Here is a 25,331-nt window from a genome sequence, read left to right as displayed (position 1 = left end):
TTATCAAACAATCGTAATATTTTAAAATTTAATGGGCAACTTTAAGTGGTATTTTTGCTTCTGGCAAATCCTTTATGTGCACAGCCTTGCTTAATTCAGTGTATATTAACCCTGAAATGAAACTTTTTATTTTAGACAAGATGTACCATTCAACTTGTGTATTGTCTACATGTTACGTTCGCCATACTCTTTTTTTTTTTTCGGGACATGGCTTTATGAAGGACTGACTGCATGTTTGATTTTAATTTCAAGCTAAAAATCTTAATGGAATCAAAATATCATGTACTCTTTTTATTTTCTGTCGCGTGGATGCTATTTCTTAAATGCGAGAATAAAACTGATAACAACAAAGAGAATTGATTGCCTAATTTTTTAATTTAAAAACTGATCATTTAAAGCTAACATAAACACTTTCAAACTTACATGTAATTAACTACTTTCTAAGTAAACCAATCTTGTGGCCAAACGGGGTATTCATGTCACCTGGCCTGCGGCTAATTACGGAACACCCGTGTAATTATGTCGGATTACCCAGGTGAAATCATAATGTAATTATCTAGTTTTGATGACAAAAAAGCGCCGGAATTCGGAATGTACAGTGGTCGGAATATACAGTGTTTTGTTCTATATAAAATTTAAAGAAATTTTGGGGAATAAAATATGAAGTCGGAAAGTCCAGTGTGCCGGATTGCACAGTTGTCAGATTGGACAGTGGGCACTGTAGCAACATGATTATAGTCTAGCTGGTTCCATGCTCCATACTTAAATAATTTTTCCAAATGATTCTGTTTCAATTTTCACCTTTGTTTCCATGTAAAATCAAATCAACCAATCCATGAGTGATATTGGAGTTAATTTCTCTAAGAATCCGTGACGCCCCTCTCCGTGTACATTCTGTTACCACGGCAAGCCAGAATTTTCTCAGACACTCTTCTCCTTCTGTTTAAGAGAAAGCATGTCAATCACTCAAAGATTAAAATAAGACTAAGATAACAGTTGATGTGGATAAAGAAATAACATACCTATAACAGTTCTGATGGTGTCAGCTGGCAATGAGAGAACATAACCAATCATGGTGTAGAGATTTGGAAGTTTATGTTTCATTCTATCTTCAGGTGAGGTGAGGAATTTATTGACAGCCTCGGTAAGTCTGTTTTCCAGTGAAAACTCTTGAATGCAGGCTGTAACAGCAAATAACATCCTTTAAAGGTATCCTATATAGCAATTATAGTTAGTTTAAACTCTCAATTCAAACAATAATTATATTTCATACACTTGCAGATAAAACAAGTTCAGGATGTAAGCTCTCACTTTATATGAGTTAATTAACAATATTGTCACAATCAATCAAAATCAAATTTAAGAAAACCACTTAAAGAAAATGTTTGACAAATATTAAATTTCATTTGCAGTACATCTTACTTTTAAATGACCTTGATGAAAAACAAGATCATCTCACCTTGACAAGTTTGAAGGAAGCAGAATATCATCTTCAGCTGTTGGTCGCTGGACTTGGTGTCAGTGAGTCCTCCTACCATTGACCCCAAAACCATAAACATAACATCCATCTGCTGAAAGTCATAACCCAGGGGGTCTAAAGTACAGAAATATCCTAGTGATGGCTTTAGTAATACCTGTCACAAAAAAAAAAACAGGAAAATTGCAAACATTTACTAGAGGTTCTGTGAGCAACCTCACAAAAATATTTCCACCACTTCAAATTTTCTTTTAAAGGACTTATCACATGTCACTTAAAACTTCATTTTTTTATGCGAAATTCATTCTATGTGTTTACAAATAAATAAAAATATTATTTAAAGGAATTAATTTGCAAAGTTTTTGAGTTTGAAAGCAACAAAATTCAAATCTTCCGATATGCATATTTTCTTTCTCGATTTTACGCGCCATTATGTGTGACGTCATATGCGACCTTCGTGTGAAAACAGCTGTTAGCCATGTTGTAATCTAATCGACAAACAAACCAATTAAGGCAATTATCCTGTTAACGGATTACAGATAACGGTAAATAATGGTGTTTTGTGCTGCGTACGGGTGTGTTAGCCGCCAGAAGAAGGGAAGTGGGTTGAGTTTTTTTAGTTTTCCTAAGGAAGGAGTGAGGAGAAAGACTTGGGTGATTTATTGTCGGCGCGAGGATTTTGTGCCATCGAAAAACAGTCGTCTATGTTCCTTGCATATATCTAGAAGCTACAGCAGAACTCTTACCTTAACTCTCTCCCAATGTTGTCTGGTGCAGTACAGAGGGAGCCAAGCATTGATTGGTTCTCTTGACTGGCCAACAGTGGTGACACCTAGTGGTTGAGTGAAATCAAACCCACCATGAGCTTTAAGTTGTCCTGAACAGTTAATCTTATACTCGAGAGCATCCAACATGGCACTCCTGCTCACAAGTGTTCCACTAATAGAGTGAAGTTCTACCTGTGCAATATAACCACACATTGTTTTTTTTTAAAAATGACACTGATATACATATACATGTTCATACTTATAGACATGACAGAATTAAATACATCAAATATTAACAAATTTACAGAGAATGTTAAACAAATGTTCAAATTTATCATGTCTTCAAAGAAAGATTTCCTGAGGTTAAAAAAATATCAAACATTTTTTAGCGCAAACTCTAAAGTGCATGCTATAGTGAACTCACAAGTGTTGGGGCATCAAGCACATGTTCTTGTCTGCGAACAGCCAGGCCAAATCCAATGGCATCATCTTTGTCAGAGTCCAGTAAAACATCCCTGATATTGTTGAGAGACAGTGAGCAAACAAAGAATTCTTTGGCTGAACTAGACATCTGTTCTATTTCCTGATGATTTAAGATGAGCTGGTCAAGCTGGGACTGAGCAGTCTGTAGATTAGGCATGTTCTTGGCCACTCGCTTGTCTAGAATCCTCTGTCTTCTGGATTTTGAAAACTAAAAAAAGTATGGTCAATTCACTTTATTCCTGATGATGTTAAATTTTTAATTTAATCTTAACTTAATGGGATTACAGGTACAACTTAATGGGATTACAGGTACAACTTAATAGGATTACAGGTACAACTTAATGGGATACAGGTACAACTTAATGGGATTACAGGTACAACTTAATGGGATTACAGGTACAACTTAATGGGATACAGGTACAACTTAATGGGATTACAGGTACAACTTAATGGGATACAGGTACAACTTAATGGGATACAGGTACAACTTAATGGGATTACAGGTACAACTTAATGGGATTACAGGTACAACTTAATGGGATACAGGTACAACTTAATGGGATTAGAAATACAACTTATAATGGGATAAAAAGCACAACTTCATGGATTTACAGGTACAACGTCATGGGATTTCAAGTACATGTATGTGATTGGTACTAAGTTTTATATAGGAGAAGAGAAATAAATATACCTTTGCCTGATACCTCATGTCATGAGCTCGAGCCAACATCTGCACAGATTGAGTGTTTCCTCGAGCATACTCTGCCAGTACTGTTCTCATATGATTAATCTAAAAGTAAAAAGACACAAAAATTAGCAATTTCCTTAAATTCTTATTCAAAAGTATGTATTCACTTGCAAAGAGGATTTTTATATAGCTCATTTGCAAACTTTTGCTGAATCTGAATAAATCTGTTTGGTATCCCTGGTGGGTTGTACTTTTTGCATGATGCACAGAAGAGACATATGGGATTCACTAAAAGGGCTCTTTATTTTAAACAGGCTTGCAATGATATGGTTAAAACCAGCCATGAACAATAAAGCTGCAACATGTATAATTATTGATCATACTTGCAAGCATGGCATGGAAATAATAAAAAAAAAACTTGCATAAATAGCTTCAGACTATGATTTTTACTTCATTCAGAATTTTATTTTTGCATATTACAATGCTCTTTGTCAGATAAGGCGTGCACATTATTCCATTTATATGCATGTGCACATACATAATAACACCATATAAGCTGCAAAAAATGATTCGAACATTACCATTTATGTAACAGAACTCTCACCTTTGTTTTTATATCATCAAGATGAACTTTCATGCCCTCCCTTATTTCTTTGTCAAACTCGCGTTTGAAGAGTGGAACTCGAGACACTCTCTCTTGTAGTTTATCCACTCGACTTGTCATGTTATCTTTCACTGAAAATATTAAATATTGTCATGTCATATGTTTATCTTAGTAAATGATCTTTTTTTCCCTCTATATTGTAGTAATTTTTCTTTTAGTATCATATGAGTGTTTTCTTTTAAAATGATAACAGACTGTACTAAACACATGCAGTAAATAAACAAATAAAGTAAGATAAAGTAAATGACCCACCATTTCCGTCATTAATGGCTTTTCCTATAGCTGCTGACAGAACATCACAATTTCTCTGTAGAACCTTCACGTTCCACATGACCTTCTCCTGAGCATCTATAACCTGCCTTGTTGTCATGGTAACTTCACATGGAACCAAAACTTTCTCTACCTGCTCATTCTGTGGCAGATTTAATGGAAAACAATTGTTTGAATTCAATGGCTTCTATGCTACAGAATGGATTTATAAAATTTTGGAACTAGCTTTTCATTGTTCATGTCTTTGAATTTAGATTATCAACTTCAAAATTTCACTTTTTGCTGACCTAAAGACAAATCTTACACATACCTCTAACACTGTCATCTCTACGTTTATTGTCAGATCAGTTGTATTGGCCAGGGATCTATATATACCTCTAACACTGTCATCTCTATGTTTATTGTCAGATCAGTTATATTGGGATCTATATATACCTCTAACACTGTCATCTCTATGTTTATTGTCAGATCAGTTGTATTTGGATCCACATATACCTCTAACACTCATCTCTACATTTATTGTCAGATCAGTTGTATTGGGATCTATATATACCTCTAACACTGTCATCTCTACGTTTATTGTCAGATCAGTTGTATTGGGATCTATATATACCTCTAACACTGTCATCTCTACGTTTATTGTCAGATCAGTTGTATTTGGATCCATATATACCTCTAACATTCATCTCTACATTTATTGTCAGATCAGTTGTATTGGGATCTATATATACCTCTAACAATGCCATCTCTACGTTTATTGTCAGATCAGTTGTATTGGGATCTCTATATACCTATAACAATGTCATCTCTATGTTAATTGTCAGATCAGCTATATTGGGAACTATATATACCTCTAACACTGTCATCTCTACGTTTATTGTCAGATCAGTTGTATTGGGATCTATATATACCTCTAACACTGCCATCTCAACGTTTATTGTCAGATCAGTTGTATTGGGATCTATATATACCTCTAACACTGTCATCTCTACGTTTATTGTCAGATCAGTTGTATTGGGATCTATATATACCTCTAACACTGTCATCTCTACGTTTATTGTCAGATCAGTTGTATTGGGATCACAGACAAAAATCCACAGATCCAGTCCCAGCTCTCTCTTCCCTTCAAATAACAAACTCAAGTGTTTAATCCTATAAACTTTATATACATAAATATTCCACAAAGAACTTAAACTTCATCTAAATAGATGCAATGATATACATGTGTACATGTATCTGATTTCTTCCATTGCTTACTGTAGATTCCTAAATATATGCGAGGAATTAATTATCCTGTAATTTTGCGAGAAGCACCACTCCATACACTCGCGAAATAAAATTACTCGCTTTTATTTTTAAGGTGCTGAAATCCATGTAAAATCTCTTGATCACCCTTCCACTCATGGATTATTGTTCTCGTGATTTGACGTTAAAGAGCCATTTTGCGACAATAAATACTCACGGAAAATAAGGAATCTACAGTATACTTGCTGCTATTTTGTTGAAATACAGAATTTGTGAAGTATACATGGTTTCAATCATGTTCCCAGTATTTTTACACTCTACATAAATGTATTTTCCTGATAAAGCGTGTAGAAATCTTCAGCATTCAATTAAGCAATAAAATGCTTTCTTTGGTTATTAGTAAGGGAATTAATGTCACAGCCATTGCAGAAAAAATACATAACCTGCATAAGCAGCCACGTTAATTCCCATACTAACAAAGAAAGAAAAACATTTTATTATTTATATTTATATCTGTATAAAAAAAACATTTAAAGTAAAATTAAGGATGTTAAATATTGTATTACAGATGTGTATGTCATGGTATGCATAATTGATGGAAGAGCCTAAATTTGCTCAAAAAATCTATGCAGGTGGCTTGCTTAGTGTTGTTTACTGACTGATAAACAATGGTTTTCATAAGAAATTAAGGAAATAATATTCAGTGATGTAAATATTACACCATAACATGGATGGGAGGTCAAAAGATTGTTATGACTTGTATTTTGATATCACAAATGATGAATGCCGTGCAAGTGCAACATCCCAAGTGAAAATCAAAATTTCATGTTCACACTGAACAACATTAACTGTGCCTTCAATTTAGCTGTACAAATGTGGTGTGTATCATTTAAACAGGCATAATATACTGGTACTCAAAGAAACAATATTTTATCAATCTACCATGAAATTTAAAAATGTACCGTAAACATAAGCATTGAGTTATAAATTTCGGATGTTCAACGTGTCACGAAATTCAATTTGTCAGCACACCCATGCATTTTATGACACGTTGAACATCCTAAATTTACATACAATGCTTCAGTATTTACATTCATTGTAATTTTCTTTATAAAATCCACTGGAAATCTACAACATTCAATACCCTATAACACGCACGAAACCTTGTCACTGACTAAGAATACACAGTAAGAACTATATGCATTTTCAACACTCTAGGAACACCAAAATGTATATTCTTTAGACTCAGTTTAATCAAAAACAATTACCCAATTATATTATTGTAAAAATATAACAACTGTACATTTAATTTGTTCCCTATTCCCTTGCAATATTCACTTGCATTATTTGACTTTCCACATCACAACGTCTCTTACATGTACATCTATTAAGCACATCAGTTCTGAAAGCACTAAATTCATAATAAAGTTTAACGAAGAGAAAAAATTAGAGAATGTAAATATAAGCATTAAATTCTTATTTTTGGATGTCGACAATCCTATATCAGCACCCATCCGTGCTGACAAAATATCAGACAGCTCTAACACGTGGTTTTCAATTTGTCAGCCCAGGTGCTGTTATAGTACCGAAAACATCCAAAATCAAGTATCTGTAATTGTTTGGGCCTTGGATATCCACCTGGATAGCTCAGTCGGTAGAGCACCTGACTAGTGATTCAGGGGTCCCGGGTTCGATTCCCAGTCCAGCCCTACATTTTCTCCTTTCCTGTTACAGATTTGGTGCTGTTGACCACCCCTGGACTTGCAGGTGAAAGTCCTGCCAGGGGCTAATAAGAACTTGGGTTGTGTCTTCAAGGGCAAAGACAATTTAAGGAGGGAGGAATGTAACGGTTTGGGCCGTGGATATGGGCCTAGGTAGCTCAGTCAGTAGAACACCTGACTAGTGATGCAGGGGTCTCGGGTTCGATTCCCGGTCCAGCCCTACATTTTCTCCTTTCCTGTTACATATTCAATGCTTACATAATGTCACTAGCAGATGACATTTTCCCATGAAGTTTTGTATAGAGATGACCTTGATGATGTAGCTGAAGTTTATCATTGAATGATATCCATTACGTTTATTCAAACTGAAAAGCTATACTAAACACAGTTTGGTTAAATTTTAGGTCCTCAAAAATGGAAACTATGGCTGATAATCTGCATAAATGCTATACCTGAGGTTTCATCCGTAGTTATCTCCCCTAAATATGTGGCAGTATTTTTTGTTGTTCCTCCCTCCAAAATCTGATTGGTTCCTGGTATTGAGACATTAACTTTCATTGGTGCAGTGGCACTACAAATTTTGAAGAATCATGTGAATTTTTAAAGCATATAGAATACACTGAAGTCAAATTCTGACAGAGCTCAATTTTCAGTGGATAATTCAAGTATATTTTTTAATTCCATAAAAACTTAATGATAAACTACAAAATAAATTTAATGTATATTTCAAGAAACAGTATAATGTTCATTAACAACTGAGACATACTTGCTGAGAACAAAATCAAACAGTTCCTGGAGTTTGTCTCTCAGGACTGTCGGCCCGTCCTTTGGTTCACAGTATCGGAACAGTCCCTCACCAGATCCCTGCTCTGTCAACTTCTTCAGGAAATTATAGTGATGTTCTGACAATAAATTATTTGATATTAAAGCTTACATTATGCCTTGAGGTTCTGCTTTGGGGAACAAAATTTTAATGTTCAATAAGTGAAAAAAAAATTCTGACAATGTACCATGAAATCAATATTATTCGTAGGGTTTTTTTTTTCATGGTTTTCAAAAATATGTGATTTCACAGTATTTGAATGAAATATGGAGATAATATGGAGATAACAAACAGTATTCAAGCTCAAAGTCCATTAAAAAAAATCTGTTTTATCTGTTAAAATCTGGAGTTCCTTTCCATGTTAAAATCTTTCATAATCTGTCTATCATTCAAATACAATGTAAAGCAAATTGGCAAGACCAGAATAATATCATTTTTATACTCAACAAAAAAACAAACACAATTAATTCACTCTTTGGTAATTAATGGGCACAACACAATGAGGCAAATAACCTTTAGAAAATCCCACTGTGTGAATGGTATATGGTGAGGTCACCTCCTTCAGACTTCCCATTAGAGTTTGGAACCACTCTTCTTGAACCTGATTGGTTCCATAGAGACTAGAGTCCATTCCGTCCGTCAGAAATACAATCACACTTCTGTCTATCTCCTTCTCTTTAATAATATTTTACTGCATATTATAAAACTATTTGCTGATGTTTTTTAAATATATCTATTGAAAACGAAATTTTATTTTTATTCCATCATTATGTACAACAATAGGCTCCATGCATGGGCCAGCTGCTGTTTTTCAGAACATTTTCAAAAGATTTTTTTCCTCTTTATTTTTTTTTGAATGAGGATGTTAATTTGATAAAGAAGAAGGTACAGTTTTGGCTTTATTGTGCCCTAAAAATTTAATGTTTTCAAAAAGTGTTGAAATTGGCATAAATATGAGTTGAGTATATGAGTGTTATAATTCATGAAAGAATATGGCATGGAGGAGGACCATTCTGCAAATATGGCATCATTAATTTCGTATTTTTCTAAGTATTAAGCAGAAAAAGGCTTAAAATAACTCATTTTAGGGGGTATTTTCCTTGAGAAAATAGTATCCACAGCCGTCGCCCACTTCAATATTCTGATATGTTGTGTAAAATTCTTTGAAAAATCATATTTCTCAAAATCTTTGTGGGCAATGCATGTGGTCTATATTATCTGAAAGAAAATTTCACTGAAAATTGATGTCTTCTGCAACTTTTTAAGAAAATACGGGAAAATGCACAAGTTTATGACGTCACAATTAGCACTAGGAAGTCAAATGAGAAAAACGATTTTTTTTATCATAGTGCATGGAGTTTCAACATTTCAGAAAGCATGAATTTTAATTTCTTTCATCACTTTCATATTTTAGAAAAATACAGGGCCAGATTTGTATTGAAACTGTACCTTGTTCTTTGTGGAATACTTCTCTGAAGCAAATTTCTAATGTCAATACCTGCTTTTTCTTCAATTCTCTTCATTTCTGCTCCCAAGTGACTGAAAGCCTTGGAGAAGCAGGTCCCTCCTGAGGCTTTGATCTCCTCAATTTTGTGTAAGTAATTTGATCTGTCAAAGTCCACAGTGAAGGCCATGTTGTTGAACAGAAATAAATCTGTAATGATGTTGGAGTGTTGTAATGCATTCCCTAGTATCTCTGTCAGTGCATCTTTCACCTAAAATCAAAATATTAACTTCCTTCAGAGGTATATTATAAACTGCACCTCTGGGTTCATAGTAATTAATCTCGCACATTCTGTTACTGAAAATGACATGGAAACATAACAAAATTGACAAATGACTTATAATCCTTGTAATTGTCTCAGTGTTTCACTTGTCAAATATCAAATATTTTATTGGCACAAATACAATTACAGCAATAGGTAAAGGCCCAAACAAAACATAATAAGCATGATAATAAAGTAGAACACAACAAGAATACAAACAATCAGTGTAGCAAATAATGTGTACTCATCAGATACTAAATAATTAGGTCTTTCCACCTTTCTGCGGAAAGACCTATTGAAATTGTTCTGTTTATTATTATCAAGTGTGTTTTTGAGTTTCAAGATTTATCGAAAAGATTTATACTTCATGAGAATGTACTCCTTAAAAGATTTTTGCTGTTACCTCTGCGTATATGAACTTTTACCCCTTGAGGAGTTACTACCCCTTTTGCAATATAAGCTTGTTATTGCTATTCCTTCGAAACTGTAAACTGTAAAGATACCAAACCATCACCAATGTCTTCAACTAACTTTATAGACGCTCTGACCTATTTAGTGGGAAAGGATTTAAAAACCCCTTTAAGTAGTTATTGCCCCTGAAACTTTTTGATGAATACAAATAATTAAAAATTTTCTTAACAACAAGTCAATAAGACATGGGACCAACTGCATCAGATTCTTTGACCTAACATCTTGAAATTAAGGTCAAGGCCATTCAAAATACGAGAAATTTAGCTATTTTTATAGCTCTTTTGTCTTTCATCATATACTAAATATCTTTGCATCTTTAATATGACCTCTTAAAACTAATTCAAAGATTTCATTCTTATCCCCTAAGCCAATCTAATTAAAATTAGATCTTTGATCTGCTCCAACTAGATCGCTGTAGCGATCTAGTTGGAGCGGATCAAAGATCTAATTTTAATTAGATTGCCCCTAATCTTGACCCCTTTAAAAGTTATTGCCCCTTTCACTAAAAATCTAGATCACTATTCCCTTGAAACCATAAACTGTAGAGACACTGAACTTTCACTAAATGTCTTCAGGTTCTTTAGACAAAACTTCAGTCTATTCAGTGCAAAGGGATCTGATGACCTTATATGAGTTATTGCCCTTTTACATCTTTGCGCTTACTATTAAACACTATAACTTTAAAACTAAAAGTCGTAAAAACATGGGACCATTTGCAATGTGACCCTTGACCTCTGTCCTTGAATAATTGTTCAAGGTCAAAGATCAAGGTCATTTCAACTTTTTAAAATATTTCATTTTTTCCATCTTTCAAACCATTTCTGGTTTCTTTTTCATGAAATTTAATTGTTAAGAGTAAATATAAAAAAAAGTATTGAAATTCAAAGAAGGTGGAAAGACCTCTAATTGTTCAGTGAACAATTAGTCTACTAGTTCATATAAATGTAGTTACTCATTTACAGAGTGACCCTGATTATCTACTGAATGCAGATATGCAAAAATATTCGGGTCCCATGCCTCACATTTTCATTTGGTTTTCCTTGAAAAGAATTTTTGAAATTCATATTTGCATCCAGAATACAAAGTTAAGATATCAATGATTTACAGTATATTAAAAAGAAAACTAGCATTTTATAAAACTTCAATTTAGTGCTTCTTTTCAGGTCTCTCAAGTCCACTCATTCTTTGTCATCCTTAGTCATAAAAAGAAATATCAATTATTGGTAGATTATCAAAGTTTGGCAATTCTCTTACTAGATTAAGAAACCCATGAAATCATTAGATCAGCATGATAATGCTGGCATATTAATTCAACAACTTATAGCATTCATTGTTTTTCCTAAAAACCATCATCTGTAAATCTATTTATTTTTCACCTTGGTATGAACAGTACCTAACAGTAACTATCTACTTGTAAATTGTTCAATGAAAGGATGACATTTATTTTTCACCTTGGTATGAACAGTACCTAACAGTAACTATCTACTTGTAAATTGTTCAATGAAAGGATGACATTTATTTTTCACCTTGGTATGAACAGTACCTAACAGTAACTATCTACTTGTAAATTGTTCAATGAAAGGATGACATTTATTTTTCACCTTGATATGAACAGTACCTAACAGTAACTATCTACTTGTAAATTGTTCAATGAAAGGATGACATTTATTTTTCACCTTGGTATGAACAGTACCTAACAGTAACTATCTACTTGTAAATTGTTCAATGAAAGGATGACATTTATTTCATATCCTTACCTGTGCTAATGGACTTCCTGACATGGACATACTGATGTCAGCTAAAATCAACAGGTGTGTTATGCTGGTTCGGACCTCTTCCTGCTCGGAGTCTGGCAGCTGAATAGTGATCTTAGCCAACTGTTCTTGGACGACCTGCATCTTTTTATCTCGGTCTTTATCCAAACTCTGGTCTTCATGATTTTTATTTTGTTGATCTGCACAATTTGATCAAATGTATAGTCAAGTCGATAAATTAAAATTCAAATTAAGACAGGGTCATTATCTCCAATAAATCAACATTTCATAACTCCTGGAGCAGTAAATATTGCTATGTAGATATTTTTATGATGAATTCATACCAGAATAAAATCCCTTCTCTGATTCAATGAAGTCTATAAGAACTTGTGCCTGTAGTTTTTCCATTTCTGTTTGCTTTTTCTGGAAAATAAAAAATAAAAAAAGAACATGACTTCATATACTTTGTGAAAGAAATTACCAAATCTAATCCTGTTATACAATGTCATTTGAAAGCAAAACTGTGATTTGTCTGATTTTCAATACATACGATGTTTAGCTGTTCTGTTTACATGGATGATGAAGCACAATCAGTGAATCACGACAAGTAACGTTTATTTATCTTAGGACGAATTCTTTCCTGTCGTTAAGTCCAGTTTTATCTAATTCTGTCCCCACAGCGTCTTAGATCCTGTCTTGATACCTTCAATTTTCTGAGAGAGCAGTCGACAGGGGTTCGCGTCATGTTGCCAAGGCCAGTAAAAGTTTGCTTACGATATAATGTCAACAACAAATATTACATTCTCCTATTCACACAACAATCAAAAATGGATTTACTGTAGCTTGCAATATATAGTAAAGCTATAAATACATTGCAGCAGATTTCATCATCATTGATATTTAGCGGTTTGTTTCATTTCTACACGATTGCATCACCACAATATTTAGGCAAGAATGTCGAGCCCGATTGCTATTATTACGACACGATAATCTGATTTAAGTTACATGTTTAAAAAAGTAAATTAAAATAATAATAATAATATAATTTTGGGATGTAATATAAATTTTTCAAAAAAAAAATCTTTCTGATGGAGGATTTCGCAATGATGTTGAATTGTAATTTTAATTTATTATAATAACTCCCTTTCTAACGTAAAGTATCTATAAATTGCTAAAATAGAATCTTCTTTTTTTTTATAGCACCAATATTACTTAATTTTATCACTTTACATCAAATATCACACATGACCAAATGTTTTAAAATTAAATGTAAACATTTATTTAACAGTTCATCACCTATCATACTTAAACTTTTCCAAAACTTTTGAATATAGTTTCTGATGACCTTGAATAGTTTCTAGTGACCTTTAAGCTTGAAACTTTCATTCTAATATTAGTTATGCCAAAATTTAGTTGTATCTACACTTTGTTCAAAATAAGCTTGGCAAATTTTTAGGTGCCTCTGAACATTGACTGCTACAACTTTGATCTTGTTCCAAGGCGTAACTAGGCCCCAATCTTTAGTGAAGGGGACGGGACTGTTGTCCGCCTATGGCCCACAGGAAGTCCAGGACAGTGCCCTGGTTGGGGGGAGGGTTTAAAGTCCATCGGAAACTCATTGGTTTTTACAAACTCAAGACTTAATTTTCTGTTAGTTTTTGCCATAGAAACAGTCTACAGCAAATATGTGCATGACTGACATATAGGGTCGGAATAAATCAGTTGCACTCCTTTGCATGTCATGCCATTTCACACTTCAAATGTAAGGTGGCAGAGGTCAATAAGATAAACTTAACATCAGGTACATGTAGTACATTACTAAGTATAGTGTCATTCAAAAAAGGAAATAGTTGGGAGTGTCAAGAAAACATTGATTTAATATTAATCTCAGACTTGAATAACCTTTACCCTGAGGAGGGCATCCTATTAAGGCTAATTATGGAATATCAAATCTCAACATAACTTCAAGAAAGATACGAAATCTTTTTATCTAATTAAGCTCTAACAATTTTATTATTTTAACTGGGCTTTTGCAACCTGAACTTATCACCAGTGGAATATCTGTTGTGTTGTCAAAAACTGAACATGATAATGAAAAAGATGTAAAATATGCATGACAAAAAGGCAAATCCAATTTAAATAATTTGTGTCTTGAAATGCATTGTAAACTCCATTCAATTTTCAATCAAAGAATATACATGTATCAATCTTAAATATACCCATCCCCCAAAGGCCCCTCACAACACCACAATTCTAGACATCCCATCATAATGCAGATATTTAAACAATTATTTTTTTTAAAGAATTTATCAAGTACAATGAAACAGATAATTTATTCAAAGTAGTACTTTTGTTTTTTGGTTTAAAAAAAAATACTCGTACTCAAAATTTTTGGTGAGGCATTTGCCTCACTTGCCTCAATGGTTGTTACAGCCTTGTGTTCCAACTGTATTCCATGTATGTATGTTAATAAAAATACACAAAACCTGAAAACCAATGTTATCAAATATTGCTACAGCTAGTGACTTTGACCTTTGATCAAAGACATGAAAATCTTTTTATCAATGATCACATGAAAATCTTTTTATTAATGATCACATGAAAAGCTTTTTATTAATGATCACATGAAAATCTTTTTATTAATGATCACATGAAAAGCTTTTTATTAATTCATGTATCATAAGGATAACTTTTTTTTTTTTTTTTTTTTTTTTAATAGAGTGGAAATGTTATCAAAAAATTGAGACTTTATAGTAGAATGGTCCAAATTAATCCTAAAATGTTTGCATGGGACACAAATGAATTATGGAAAAAGATTCATAATACAAGTTATTAAAAATATTTTGATTTAAAATTTTTTATTCATTTTTTGAAAGAATTTAAAGAACAAAATTAATACAACTGCATAAGATGACTGCATAAACATGCTAGACTTTTTAATACTGTATTGTATTGTACAAGCAGGAATTCAATGTGAGATTATAAGGAAACCAACACCGTCCCAACTATTTAAATGTGCATACAAAAAACTAGCTCATAGAATCAGATACCATGCCATCACATGTACAAATGAGAATAAAACCTTTTTTCCCAAAAAATAATTTATTACAGTTTCTGCAAACATTTCAATAGAGTGTCCCTGATTTTTGTCCGAACTATTTCTTCTCCATTACAAATAATGTGGGTAGAATCTCCCTCCACTTGAATCAATGTGTCATCATTGGGCTGCAACAAAAGAAATACAGTGTATATGCAGAAGAAAGCAAAGGTGTATCAAAAATAAAAGATTATTCAAGATCCTTTGAACCATATTCAAAATACATAAATTAAAAAAAAAAACTTAAACATAACATAAATGCATATGCATGACCAATTTTCTACATGTACATAAATCCGATTTACAAAAAAGCAACATTAACTTTTCTCAACAAAATTGCAAAAACAAGTTTTCCTCTGAAAGAGATATAAAAATCACAAGTACTGTACATGTACAAGTATTTATGTTAGTGAAATCAAGTGACTGACAATGAGTCCAAAGTGCAACTAAAATATTTTGTTTAAAGAGGCCTAATTCTTCCTCCCGGGGCTCCTACCAAGTAAGGATTATTTCTCCTCTTCCGGAAGCACAAACTAAATGTAGCTAGATTTTTTTCTATCATAAATTTGAGAATAGCAAACATTTTTTTTCCAAACAAAGAATATAAAACAATGTTTGTAAAGGATGACTGCACTTAAGGACATGCGAAAATTGCGACAAAATAAACTTTCAAAACAAGCATTTTTCTTTTAATTGCACGAATGGTCAACATCTAATCTTCAACTTTATGTAATTACATTAAATAAAAGTATGTATATACGAAGTACAAAGCTGTTTTCTAAGGCGGGGGTCATCACAATTCCTTGAATCTCCGTACGATAATGAGGACGCCCACTTTTTCACTGACTTTATACATAGTCAGCACATGTTTGTCTATTCTTCTCTGTTTAACAGTAGTTGTATATTTGCATTAACAATGTTGTGTCAAAAGGAGATTAATAGACAAACATGCGCTCATGGTTTAAACGAGAAAAAACTGCTTCTTCTGCATTCGCTCTCTCTATTGTAACCAAGGGCTGTGACATGTTGAATATTATAATTCACCACCTGATTTCTTACATCAGGTAACTCTGTGAATACTAAACTCCGTCACGTGACTTGTAAAGTAGCATGTTTTGTGCTAACTAGGACAAAGTGCTCGAACATGTTAAATTGTAAGGCATTGATTTAAAAGATTCTTTACTCACATGGACATCGCTCCTATTGTTAATTTTGTTTTTGAAACCTCTGAAAATAGTGTACTTGTGCCATCAGAATAAAGAGGGAATGGGAAAGAGTGATCTCGTATTTTTTTAATACATGTTATTGTTATTTATCTAGTCTAATTTTAGACCCATTCTTACAATATTAGCTCCACCTCTCATGCATACCTAATGTTTAATCAAGGGCAGGTAAGTGTAAATTCTCTATATTTGGAAAGAGTAAGGACAGAAAACATAGAACCATTTTATTGTATCACAGTCTAAGATCATTTCAATATTTAAATTCAGCTTGAAATTGACAGGATTCTTTCATAAATATATATCAATGAAATAAGATTATGATATAAAAGCAACAGAAGCGACCGAAAAAGACCCAAAACCCGGCGTTAAGTGCAGTCATCCTTTATTCGTTGCTGTTTTGCTTGTTTATCTATAATTCAAACATAGTGAAGAAGGAGCTCGTTAAAACCTGATGAATTGAAATGCACTTATGTTCATGAAAATTTCTTCACAAACCATTTACATGGTCTTATTACATATAGATTTCTTTTTGTCATTTAAATTTTTATCTTGATAAAAAGCTAATCTAGCAATAAGGCTTACTAACTCAATAATTCATCCATACATACATGTTTAAGATAATCAAACAATAAGACTTACTAAATCTAACAAGACATACTAAATCTTTCAATATTAAGATTTACTACAGTAAATCTAACAAGACTTATTAAATCTAACGAGATTTACTAAGTCTATCAATAAGACTTACTAAATCTGACAAGACTTAGTATATCTATCAAGAAGACTTACTACAGTAAATCTAACAAGACTTAATTACTAAATCTAATAAGATTTACTAAGTCTATCAATAAGACTTACTAAATCTAACAACACTTACTAAATTTATCAAGAAGACTTACTAAATCTAACAATAAGGCTTACTAAATCTTAAAATATAAGACTTACTAAATCTAACAATATGACTTACTAAATCTAATAAGGCTTACTAAATCTTTAAAAAATATATGACTTACTAAATCTAATAATATGACTTACTAGATCTAATAAGGCTTACTAAATCTTTAAAAAATTATAAGACTTACTAAATCTAACAATATGACCTACTAAATCTAATACATGTAATAGGACTTAATTAATCAAACAATAAACTTACACTAAATCTAGCAACAAAACTTACTAAATCAATGATTGATCCATCTTCAGTGTCCTCTACCTTAATGTCAGTTATCCCTTGCTGAAAATTGATAAAAAATTATTAAAAATTCATAATAGATAAATTCTCTTTTAAATGCTTCTAAATTTACAAACAGGAGTTCCATGGACCAAAATGCTCACCTGAAACACAATTAATGAATCCATAGATAATGTATTCATGGATAAATGGAATTCCCCTTATTGTAGTTCTCAAATCAATAATGATTTCAACAATGTTAATGAACAGTATATTGAGGATTAATGTCAACTCTGCAAATTGGAAGTTTTCACGTGTTTTGCCATTTTTGGCCAAGTGTGCTTGAAAAGTATATTTAGATGATTTCAATCAATTTTCAATATTTATTTATCATCTCTCTTGAATATAACATGGACCCCATTTGAACTCTCTTAGATTGTACCGTACTCAACTGAGAACCCTTGTGCCAATGTTTTGTTAAAATTAGCTTCATAGTGGTGCTGGAGAAAAAAAATTAGAAATGTGAACATTTACAGATAGAAAACAACTAATGTTACAACAGAAAGATCCATAAAGATTCTTGATCAGAAAAGCTTACTTAAGCCTTTGGCTCAGGCATAGGTCAGACTAGCTTAAAAATATCATAGATTTCTGATGATTTCAAAACTTCATAGAAAACCGATAATGTTTCTTCTGATTACCCTTGTAAGTGCATCAACAAAAGTCTGAACATTCAGACTGCCCCAGATATAAGACTTCTGCCGAATTAAGCTGCCATCTGCTCTTCGCTTCTTTCCTGACAAATGACCTTCTGGCAACATCTTAAGTGAAATCGAAAAATGAATGTTTAGTTTCACTATCAGAATGTGGTAATTTGCATAAACAGCAATTCATACAAGATTATGAACATATCACTGTACCTCCAGCGTATATTTGTTGTCCTTGATATTCAGGGCAGCTGTAACCATGGATACCATACAGCCTGGTTTCACTTCCACAGGACCAATATTCTTGGCCAGCTGAGGGGTGATTTCTACAGTTTCAAACTGTCTTTTTATGGGTAGTGTTAAAATCTCTCCCCTTTTATAGGTAAGTGGCTGTGGGTCCTGGAGATTAAAAAAACTGCATTTAAAACACTAATGTCCTACCCATAGCTAAATAAAAATACTTCAGGATCTTTGGGTTATGTCTCTACTCAAAGTAGATCAACCTAAAATAACTGAAACTCAGAGTCAATCTATGGCTGATCATTAAACATTCATAAATTGACTGAAAATCTGCAGGCATGGTAGAAAATATCTGATTAGTGAAATTTTCATAACAGTAGAACCAAAATTCTGTAGGTCAATGAATGACATTTATATTTCATCTGTATTTCAAAAAGATCTACAATTTATAATTACAGCAAATATATTTCAATGAACCTGAATTAAGACAATTCTCAAAGACCAGTCTAAGAGCAAAAACTGGGTCAATTGTCATAAAACAAATGCTCATCACTAGAGTGTCACTATATTAGCTCATTATCTAAGCACAGCAAAAAACAAGTCATACAGATTTTTATGCTGGAAAGTCAGTGACAGAAAGACTAATGGAAAGAGGTTACACTAAATGACATGGGCATAAAAAGCATAATTCAAACATTAAGTATTTATTTTAATAACTTTTAATGCCCTGCGTGTAATATATATCACCGTACAACCTACATCTATTTGCTTACATAATCTATGACAAGGTCTGTTTTGTGGGTCAGGTTAGCCGGTGGGTGCACATAGGACTCTGACACCACTAGATGTCCTGGCTTCAGATCTCTCATTAATTTGTTCGCTTGTGAAAAATTCAGGCTTGTGTCAATTGGGCAATAGCAAACCTACAAAGACAAACACCATGGAAAGAAACGCACACATGACTGCGCTTCTACAGCAGTGCAACAAGTTGTGGATTTCCTACACTGAGTCAACACAAACTTTAGAAACCTAAAAAAAAAACTGTACATGTATATAGAGACAAATAACTGGTATACAGCATATTGTACCTTCATCTGAAGTGGTTGGAAGGGTGCTAAGGCTTCTATGTAAGGGAAATCAGGCTCTGTAACAGAAAATTAATACTAGTAGATTAATAGTTTCCATCAAATTGTAAATAACCTCCAAGTTAAAGGCACTTTTACAAAATATACATTATACATGTAATATTCTCCAAATATTTAGATTTAAAAAAATTATTTCTAGCTGACCAAAAGGATTACTAATCTTGTCTTTAAATCTAAATTAATTGATAGCAAAGTTTCTGATCTGTGAAGAGTACATGAATTATGTTTTGATAATACATGTAGTAATCATGAACTATTAGTAGCATAGTGAGGCTGGAAGATTTTTAACAATCCAATGAAGATTCTGGTTTTTCTGGAAGATTTTCAACACTATGGTGCTGCTATAAGATATTCAACAGGTAGATTTAAACAATGTGATTGAAGATTTTGGAACTGTACAAAATTTAACGATGTGATTGAAGATAATGTACTGTACAAGATTTTGTAACAAAATACCAGTGAAGAGTATAGTGTTGCTGGATGATTTCCCCCACAGTTCCATGAAGTGTACAACATCCCCCATCCTCAGTGATGGATGACCAGCAAAAACAATGCACGGAGATTTAAAATCATTCTGTAATCCATCTGAAAGACACAAAAAACAACATTTTAAAAAAATCAATTTTATTAGTAAACTCAACATTAGAATAAGACATGCACAAGCTACTGTAATTCACATTTTATTTGTGAAAACTTCATTAATATGTACAGTAACTTAATAAGACAGTCTGAAGGATCACTTTTTATTTATACATGTAATTGTGTTTTATGGTTTCTCTTTTTTGCTTCTCATTTTTTCTTTTTGTAACACTGTTTCACATTTACAATGCATACAATATATAAGAGATTTTTGGAGAAAGACATGTAATCTGCTATTACATCTTCTTCATCTATATTTACATATATTTTTTTAAGTAAATACATGTACATATAAATTTCATAAACAATCAGTCCTTTTCCTTCATTTGATGACATACCATGTATATTTGTGTAATGTCTAAGTCTTCCTATTGACACAAGCTGAAAGTAAACAATATTATTTTATTCACATGTAATTCCTGGCATGTAAAATATCAAAATCGTGAAAACGCCTGGAAAACGTAAAATATTTCAGACTAATGCAATTAAGAAACAAAACACTTTATATTTTAAATATGTGTAAATACATGTATCTATTTGCCTGTATCCAAACTACATACACCTCACAACTTAAGTTTAATTATGAAAGTAAACTCATTGAAATACTCTACCTCTGCATGAGGAAATGGAGGCTCAGGTAGATACACTTTGGATTGTTTGGATGTTGATAACCTAGCAAATATAAGCTTAAATGTGAAAAGTTCAACATGTACATGTATTTCTTATCAAGAATATTATTAACATCAACATTTCTACTGGATTCTCTGTCAACTATATACAAAAATAGTGTATAAAATACATCCCCATATGTGAACTGAATTTTAATCAACACCTCCATCAAAAAAAATTCTGCATCAATTATTTTGCAAGTGCTAAATTAAAAAAAAAACATAGGTAATCAAAGATTATGAAGCTCGCCTTGACGAATGATATCTTTCGGTACTTGGCAAATCTCATCATATTTTTTCCTAGTTAGTGTGCATCCCAAGATCAATATCCATGTAAGTTTGGTTTCAGTAGGACTTATAGTTAATTGGAAATGGACCAGCTCCAAAAACTTTAACTTGTTCACTAATCAAGAAAATTAGGTCAGTTTCAACATCCGAAGCAAGACTGGAAGTGTCCATCCTTAGAAGCATCATCCAAGCAAGCTTAGTCATAATAGGCCCTATAATACAGAGCAACTCCAAAACAATTATCCTGTTCACTCATCTGGAAAATATAGGTCAAAGTCAGCATCCAAAGCAAGTCTAAAAGTGTCCATCCCTAGATACATCATCCTTGCTAATTTTGTTAAAGTATGGCTAAAATTCATCATCTGGTAAAAGTAGATCAGTTCCAGCATCTGAAGCATGTCTGGTAGTGTCCATCCCTAGATTCACCATCCATACAAGTTTGGTCCAGATTGGACTTATAGTTAATTGGGAATGGACATGCTCCAAAAACTTTAACCTGGTCACTCATCTGGAAAATGTAGGTCAGATTCAGCATCTGATGCAAGTCTGGTAGAGTCCATCCCTAGATGCATCATCCATGCAAGTTTGGTCCAGGTAGGGCTTATAGTTAATTGGGAATGGACTTGCTCCTAAAACTTTAACAGGGATGCCAACGCTAATGCCGATGCCGGGGGCAGCATAAGCTCATCTCGACTTCGTCAAGGTGAGCTAAAAGATGATTAATGAAAACTTTCCTTGCATTAATGAGACTTACTGATTTATATTTTCATAAGCAAACATAACCCCACTTTATCTTTATTGTATACTTCTACAATTTTCATCCTTTTTTTGTAAACTTTTACATAATTTAACAAACTCATAATTTTTATTATTTTATACCATTCTGCGTAGATATTGGAGTATGCTAATGAACTGTCTGACACAGGAGACAGGAAGTACAAAGGAACTGTGGTTAGTCCACAACTATCAAGATGGCCGCTTAAACATTCAAAAAGGTCAAAGGTCATCCCTGATGGGTAACAAGGTACAAGGACATTACCACCATTCTTTATTGTCACCACTGAAATAAAAGGAGCTCATTCAAAACTGCAACTAGATAATGAATAATTTCAATCAAGTAGACACTAAAATCTACAAGAATTCTTTAGTCATTTCACTTAATCTTAAGACGTAAAAGTCTTATTTTGAAAATTTGATTCTGACATTTAGTGTTGATTTTTGTGTACCTGTGTTCACACAGAATTCACCAATCATCTGATCCGGGTTATAACCTGGAGTTTTTGTCATAGAACTGAGAATAATTAGGTCACTCTGTCTTAGAGGGTCTGTGTCCATTGGCTAGAAAAAGAGAGAAGTAAATGGCAATGTAGTTTTAACTAAACAACTCCTTAGTTCTTGTACATGCTTCACCCATACATTGTTTAATCAGCTGCAAAAGTCTTGTGCCTTTTTTATAAAGTGATTTTTTTTTTAGATTAACACTATATAAACTCTCACCAGAGTAGTATGGATTAAACTTACTTTAGGGTGGGTGGTCAGAGTTGATGTTCCAGAAATGTAACAGATCTACAGAGATAAGAGATAAAATAAGTACAAATACTTTATATGTTTCACACATTTGATTCCCGATAATCTGCCAAAGCTGACAAGTTACAGGTACTTTCTGATAAATGTAGAAATCCACTCTCAATTCTTTAACTTTTGGTGTGGGAATTTTTAGAAAATCTACTTATGTTCTAATAAGTAAGCTTTTGGTAACCAATTGTTATAAGGACGTGATTGTCCAATTATCAGTGGAAGATCCAGAAGTTCATGGTGATGGTGGTGGTGGTGGTGGGGGGGGGATAAAGGGGGGGGGATATTAGGGTTTGTTAGGGTTTGTGAAATTTTTATAAAAATGGCTCCAAATGGTGCATTTTTGAGTAATTTAGAATGAATCATTTTGTTTTCTTTCTTGCTTTGACAGGTCTTCTACTGGACACATAATGATTTACCACAATTCATTGTACAGAGTTGTAATGGTTAGTTGGGTCTAATTAAACATCATTCAATTGGAATTTTTAATTTTATATTTGCAGATCTTTTAAACAATTAAAGTGTTAAAAAGTTTATTTCATTGCAACTTCCATCTATACAAGGAACACTATTCAACACATTTTTTTTAACATTATAAACTTTACACTTTTGGTACAGGTAACAATGGTAAACTTTCACATCTGGAGGGGTTTACTTTCCAAATAGTAGTTGCAGGCTCCAGGGCCATACCACTTAATAGTGGAAAGTGAGACTTAGATCTAAAGTGAGCTCATCTAAGTTTTATGGGCCTGGAGCCAGAACTGTAGCTCTCCAAAAAAGAAAACCTTGTCTGGTCTTTCAATATATTTTTCCAAACCCTGGAACCCCTCCCCCCTGAATCTGCCATGGCATCAGATGCTACAATCTACCATTTGGTGTGGGGACTTGGTTGTCCAATTACAACATCAGATGCTACAATTTACCTTTTGGTATGGGGACTTGATTGTCCAATTACAACTTCCAATGCTGTACCCAGAACTACAGGCTGTGATTGTTAAAGCTCCAAATATGTTCTGTAATTAAAGTACTTTAATCATTAACCTGAATTTTGAACTACATGTACAGCATTTAATCTGGATTTTATGAAACAATTTGCTTATATCAGTTGTATGCTATAGTTTATACATATATTTCATATGTATAAAGTAACTCAAATTGTATATTAATTGAGTGACTTACTCTTTTCTCATTGTATCCAACAGTCTGTACTTTGGAGAGGCAGGCTTGAATATCATGCCTGGTGTAACATTCCCGCCATGCTGTGGGTCGAATTGCATCCCTGAGGGGGGCTGGTAGAGAGGCGAGAATTCCGTCAGATTTCCACTTCGAACATTTCTTATTTCGGGGGTTCCTTTCTACATAGGTTACCAGCTCCTCCATATACTGTCTGAAAATAGATTTAAAGAAAAGCCTGTACAAGTGTATCATTTACAAAATAATGTGACATGGCACACAAATTTGATTTGTGTTATTTTCACTAGAAGATGCAAGTCACATTGGTACTTCCAAGAAAAGTTTGAAAATAGTCTGTTGCAAAAATAAGGTGTATACATGTACATGTAATTGTACACCAGTATTTGTTTTATCCTTTTCAACTCTCACTTCATACATTTTACATGACAGTCATATTGATACATTTTACATGGCAGTCATATTGATACATTTAACAATTTTCTTTTTGTTGACTGAGCAACATCTAGAAATCAACTGGCTAATCAGTATAACCCATCAATACCTAATCAATCTGATACAAAGATAACATCAATACCACTAACTACATGTGTATCTAGGAAATCCCTGACTTTACACTACCTTCCTATCTGTAGAGTAGGTTCTGTACAATAAATTGTCCCTTTGAATCCTGAATACTCTGTTATATATGGTAAGGCCAGCATTGTATTATGATTGGACAAAAGAATAGCATCCACTTCTGAAAGTGTTGTCATACCCAGCTGGAAAACCAAGCAAAATATTCATCACCGAGATTTAACACTTAATTCATATAAGGATTGAAAGCAATTTCAAATTGTATATTAACCTTCTCTTTTCTATTGCTGAAATGTAATGTTTATAACCATCTTTATTTCTCTATGTTAAGATTTCTTTTTTCCAATGTCTCACCTCTGGGGAGCAAAATTCCGGTGATCCATCTACAAACACAGATCCTGCTACTTCTCGTAGTTCATCTCCCTGGTAAATGAATTTTAGTATCAGATATTTGATCAGTTGTAAAGCTGTTTTTATATTATCACTTTAAAGAGTTATTAATTTTTGTCTTAGTTATTTCATTTAAGATTGTTTAGTAGGATTTTTATTTATAGTACATATATCCCTTGCTCTTTGTGAGTAACCATTAAAAAATTATATAACTGGCCTTGATAAGAGTGTTAATTGCTTTTAATGAGCAACCTGCTATATACAGTTAAACTTTGGTATCTCGAACACAGAT

The 25,331-nt window shown here is 33.0% G+C and overlaps 1 protein-coding gene across 1 annotated transcript in view; it reads right to left on the bottom strand.

Moving 5' to 3' along the window:
- Positions 1-25,331, bottom strand: part of LOC133173822 (uncharacterized) — a 35,817-nt gene that overhangs the window by 7,878 nt on the left and 2,608 nt on the right. Inside the window, exons 3-32 of the mRNA XM_061308871.1 lie at positions 25,004-25,072; positions 24,695-24,834; positions 24,062-24,269; positions 23,806-23,895; positions 22,829-22,873; positions 22,534-22,645; positions 22,187-22,367; positions 20,963-21,023; positions 20,690-20,732; positions 20,169-20,297; positions 19,656-19,711; positions 19,341-19,490; positions 18,541-18,726; positions 18,322-18,441; positions 17,623-17,683; positions 12,474-12,539; positions 12,133-12,305; positions 9,637-9,853; positions 8,652-8,813; positions 8,082-8,217; positions 7,768-7,886; positions 5,381-5,472; positions 4,332-4,491; positions 4,020-4,150; positions 3,419-3,517; positions 2,669-2,935; positions 2,224-2,436; positions 1,460-1,634; positions 1,023-1,181; positions 802-894 (exon numbers count right to left, since the gene is read on the bottom strand). Of these exons, the coding sequence (XP_061164855.1) occupies positions 802-894; positions 1,023-1,181; positions 1,460-1,634; positions 2,224-2,436; positions 2,669-2,935; positions 3,419-3,517; positions 4,020-4,150; positions 4,332-4,491; positions 5,381-5,472; positions 7,768-7,886; positions 8,082-8,217; positions 8,652-8,813; positions 9,637-9,853; positions 12,133-12,305; positions 12,474-12,539; positions 17,623-17,683; positions 18,322-18,441; positions 18,541-18,726; positions 19,341-19,490; positions 19,656-19,711; positions 20,169-20,297; positions 20,690-20,732; positions 20,963-21,023; positions 22,187-22,367; positions 22,534-22,645; positions 22,829-22,873; positions 23,806-23,895; positions 24,062-24,269; positions 24,695-24,834; positions 25,004-25,072 (3,913 nt within the window). The remainder of the gene's footprint in view (positions 1-801; positions 895-1,022; positions 1,182-1,459; positions 1,635-2,223; positions 2,437-2,668; positions 2,936-3,418; positions 3,518-4,019; positions 4,151-4,331; positions 4,492-5,380; positions 5,473-7,767; positions 7,887-8,081; positions 8,218-8,651; positions 8,814-9,636; positions 9,854-12,132; positions 12,306-12,473; positions 12,540-17,622; positions 17,684-18,321; positions 18,442-18,540; positions 18,727-19,340; positions 19,491-19,655; positions 19,712-20,168; positions 20,298-20,689; positions 20,733-20,962; positions 21,024-22,186; positions 22,368-22,533; positions 22,646-22,828; positions 22,874-23,805; positions 23,896-24,061; positions 24,270-24,694; positions 24,835-25,003; positions 25,073-25,331) is intronic.

The sequence above is a fragment of the Saccostrea echinata genome, unplaced genomic scaffold, assembly GCF_033153115.1.
Source record: "Saccostrea echinata isolate AGI-Se365-2 ecotype Australia unplaced genomic scaffold, CSIRO_AGI_Sech_v1 ptg000056l, whole genome shotgun sequence".
Classification (NCBI taxonomy): domain Eukaryota; kingdom Metazoa; phylum Mollusca; class Bivalvia; order Ostreida; family Ostreidae; genus Saccostrea; species Saccostrea echinata.
This window is presented reverse-complemented; position numbering and strand designations above follow the sequence as displayed.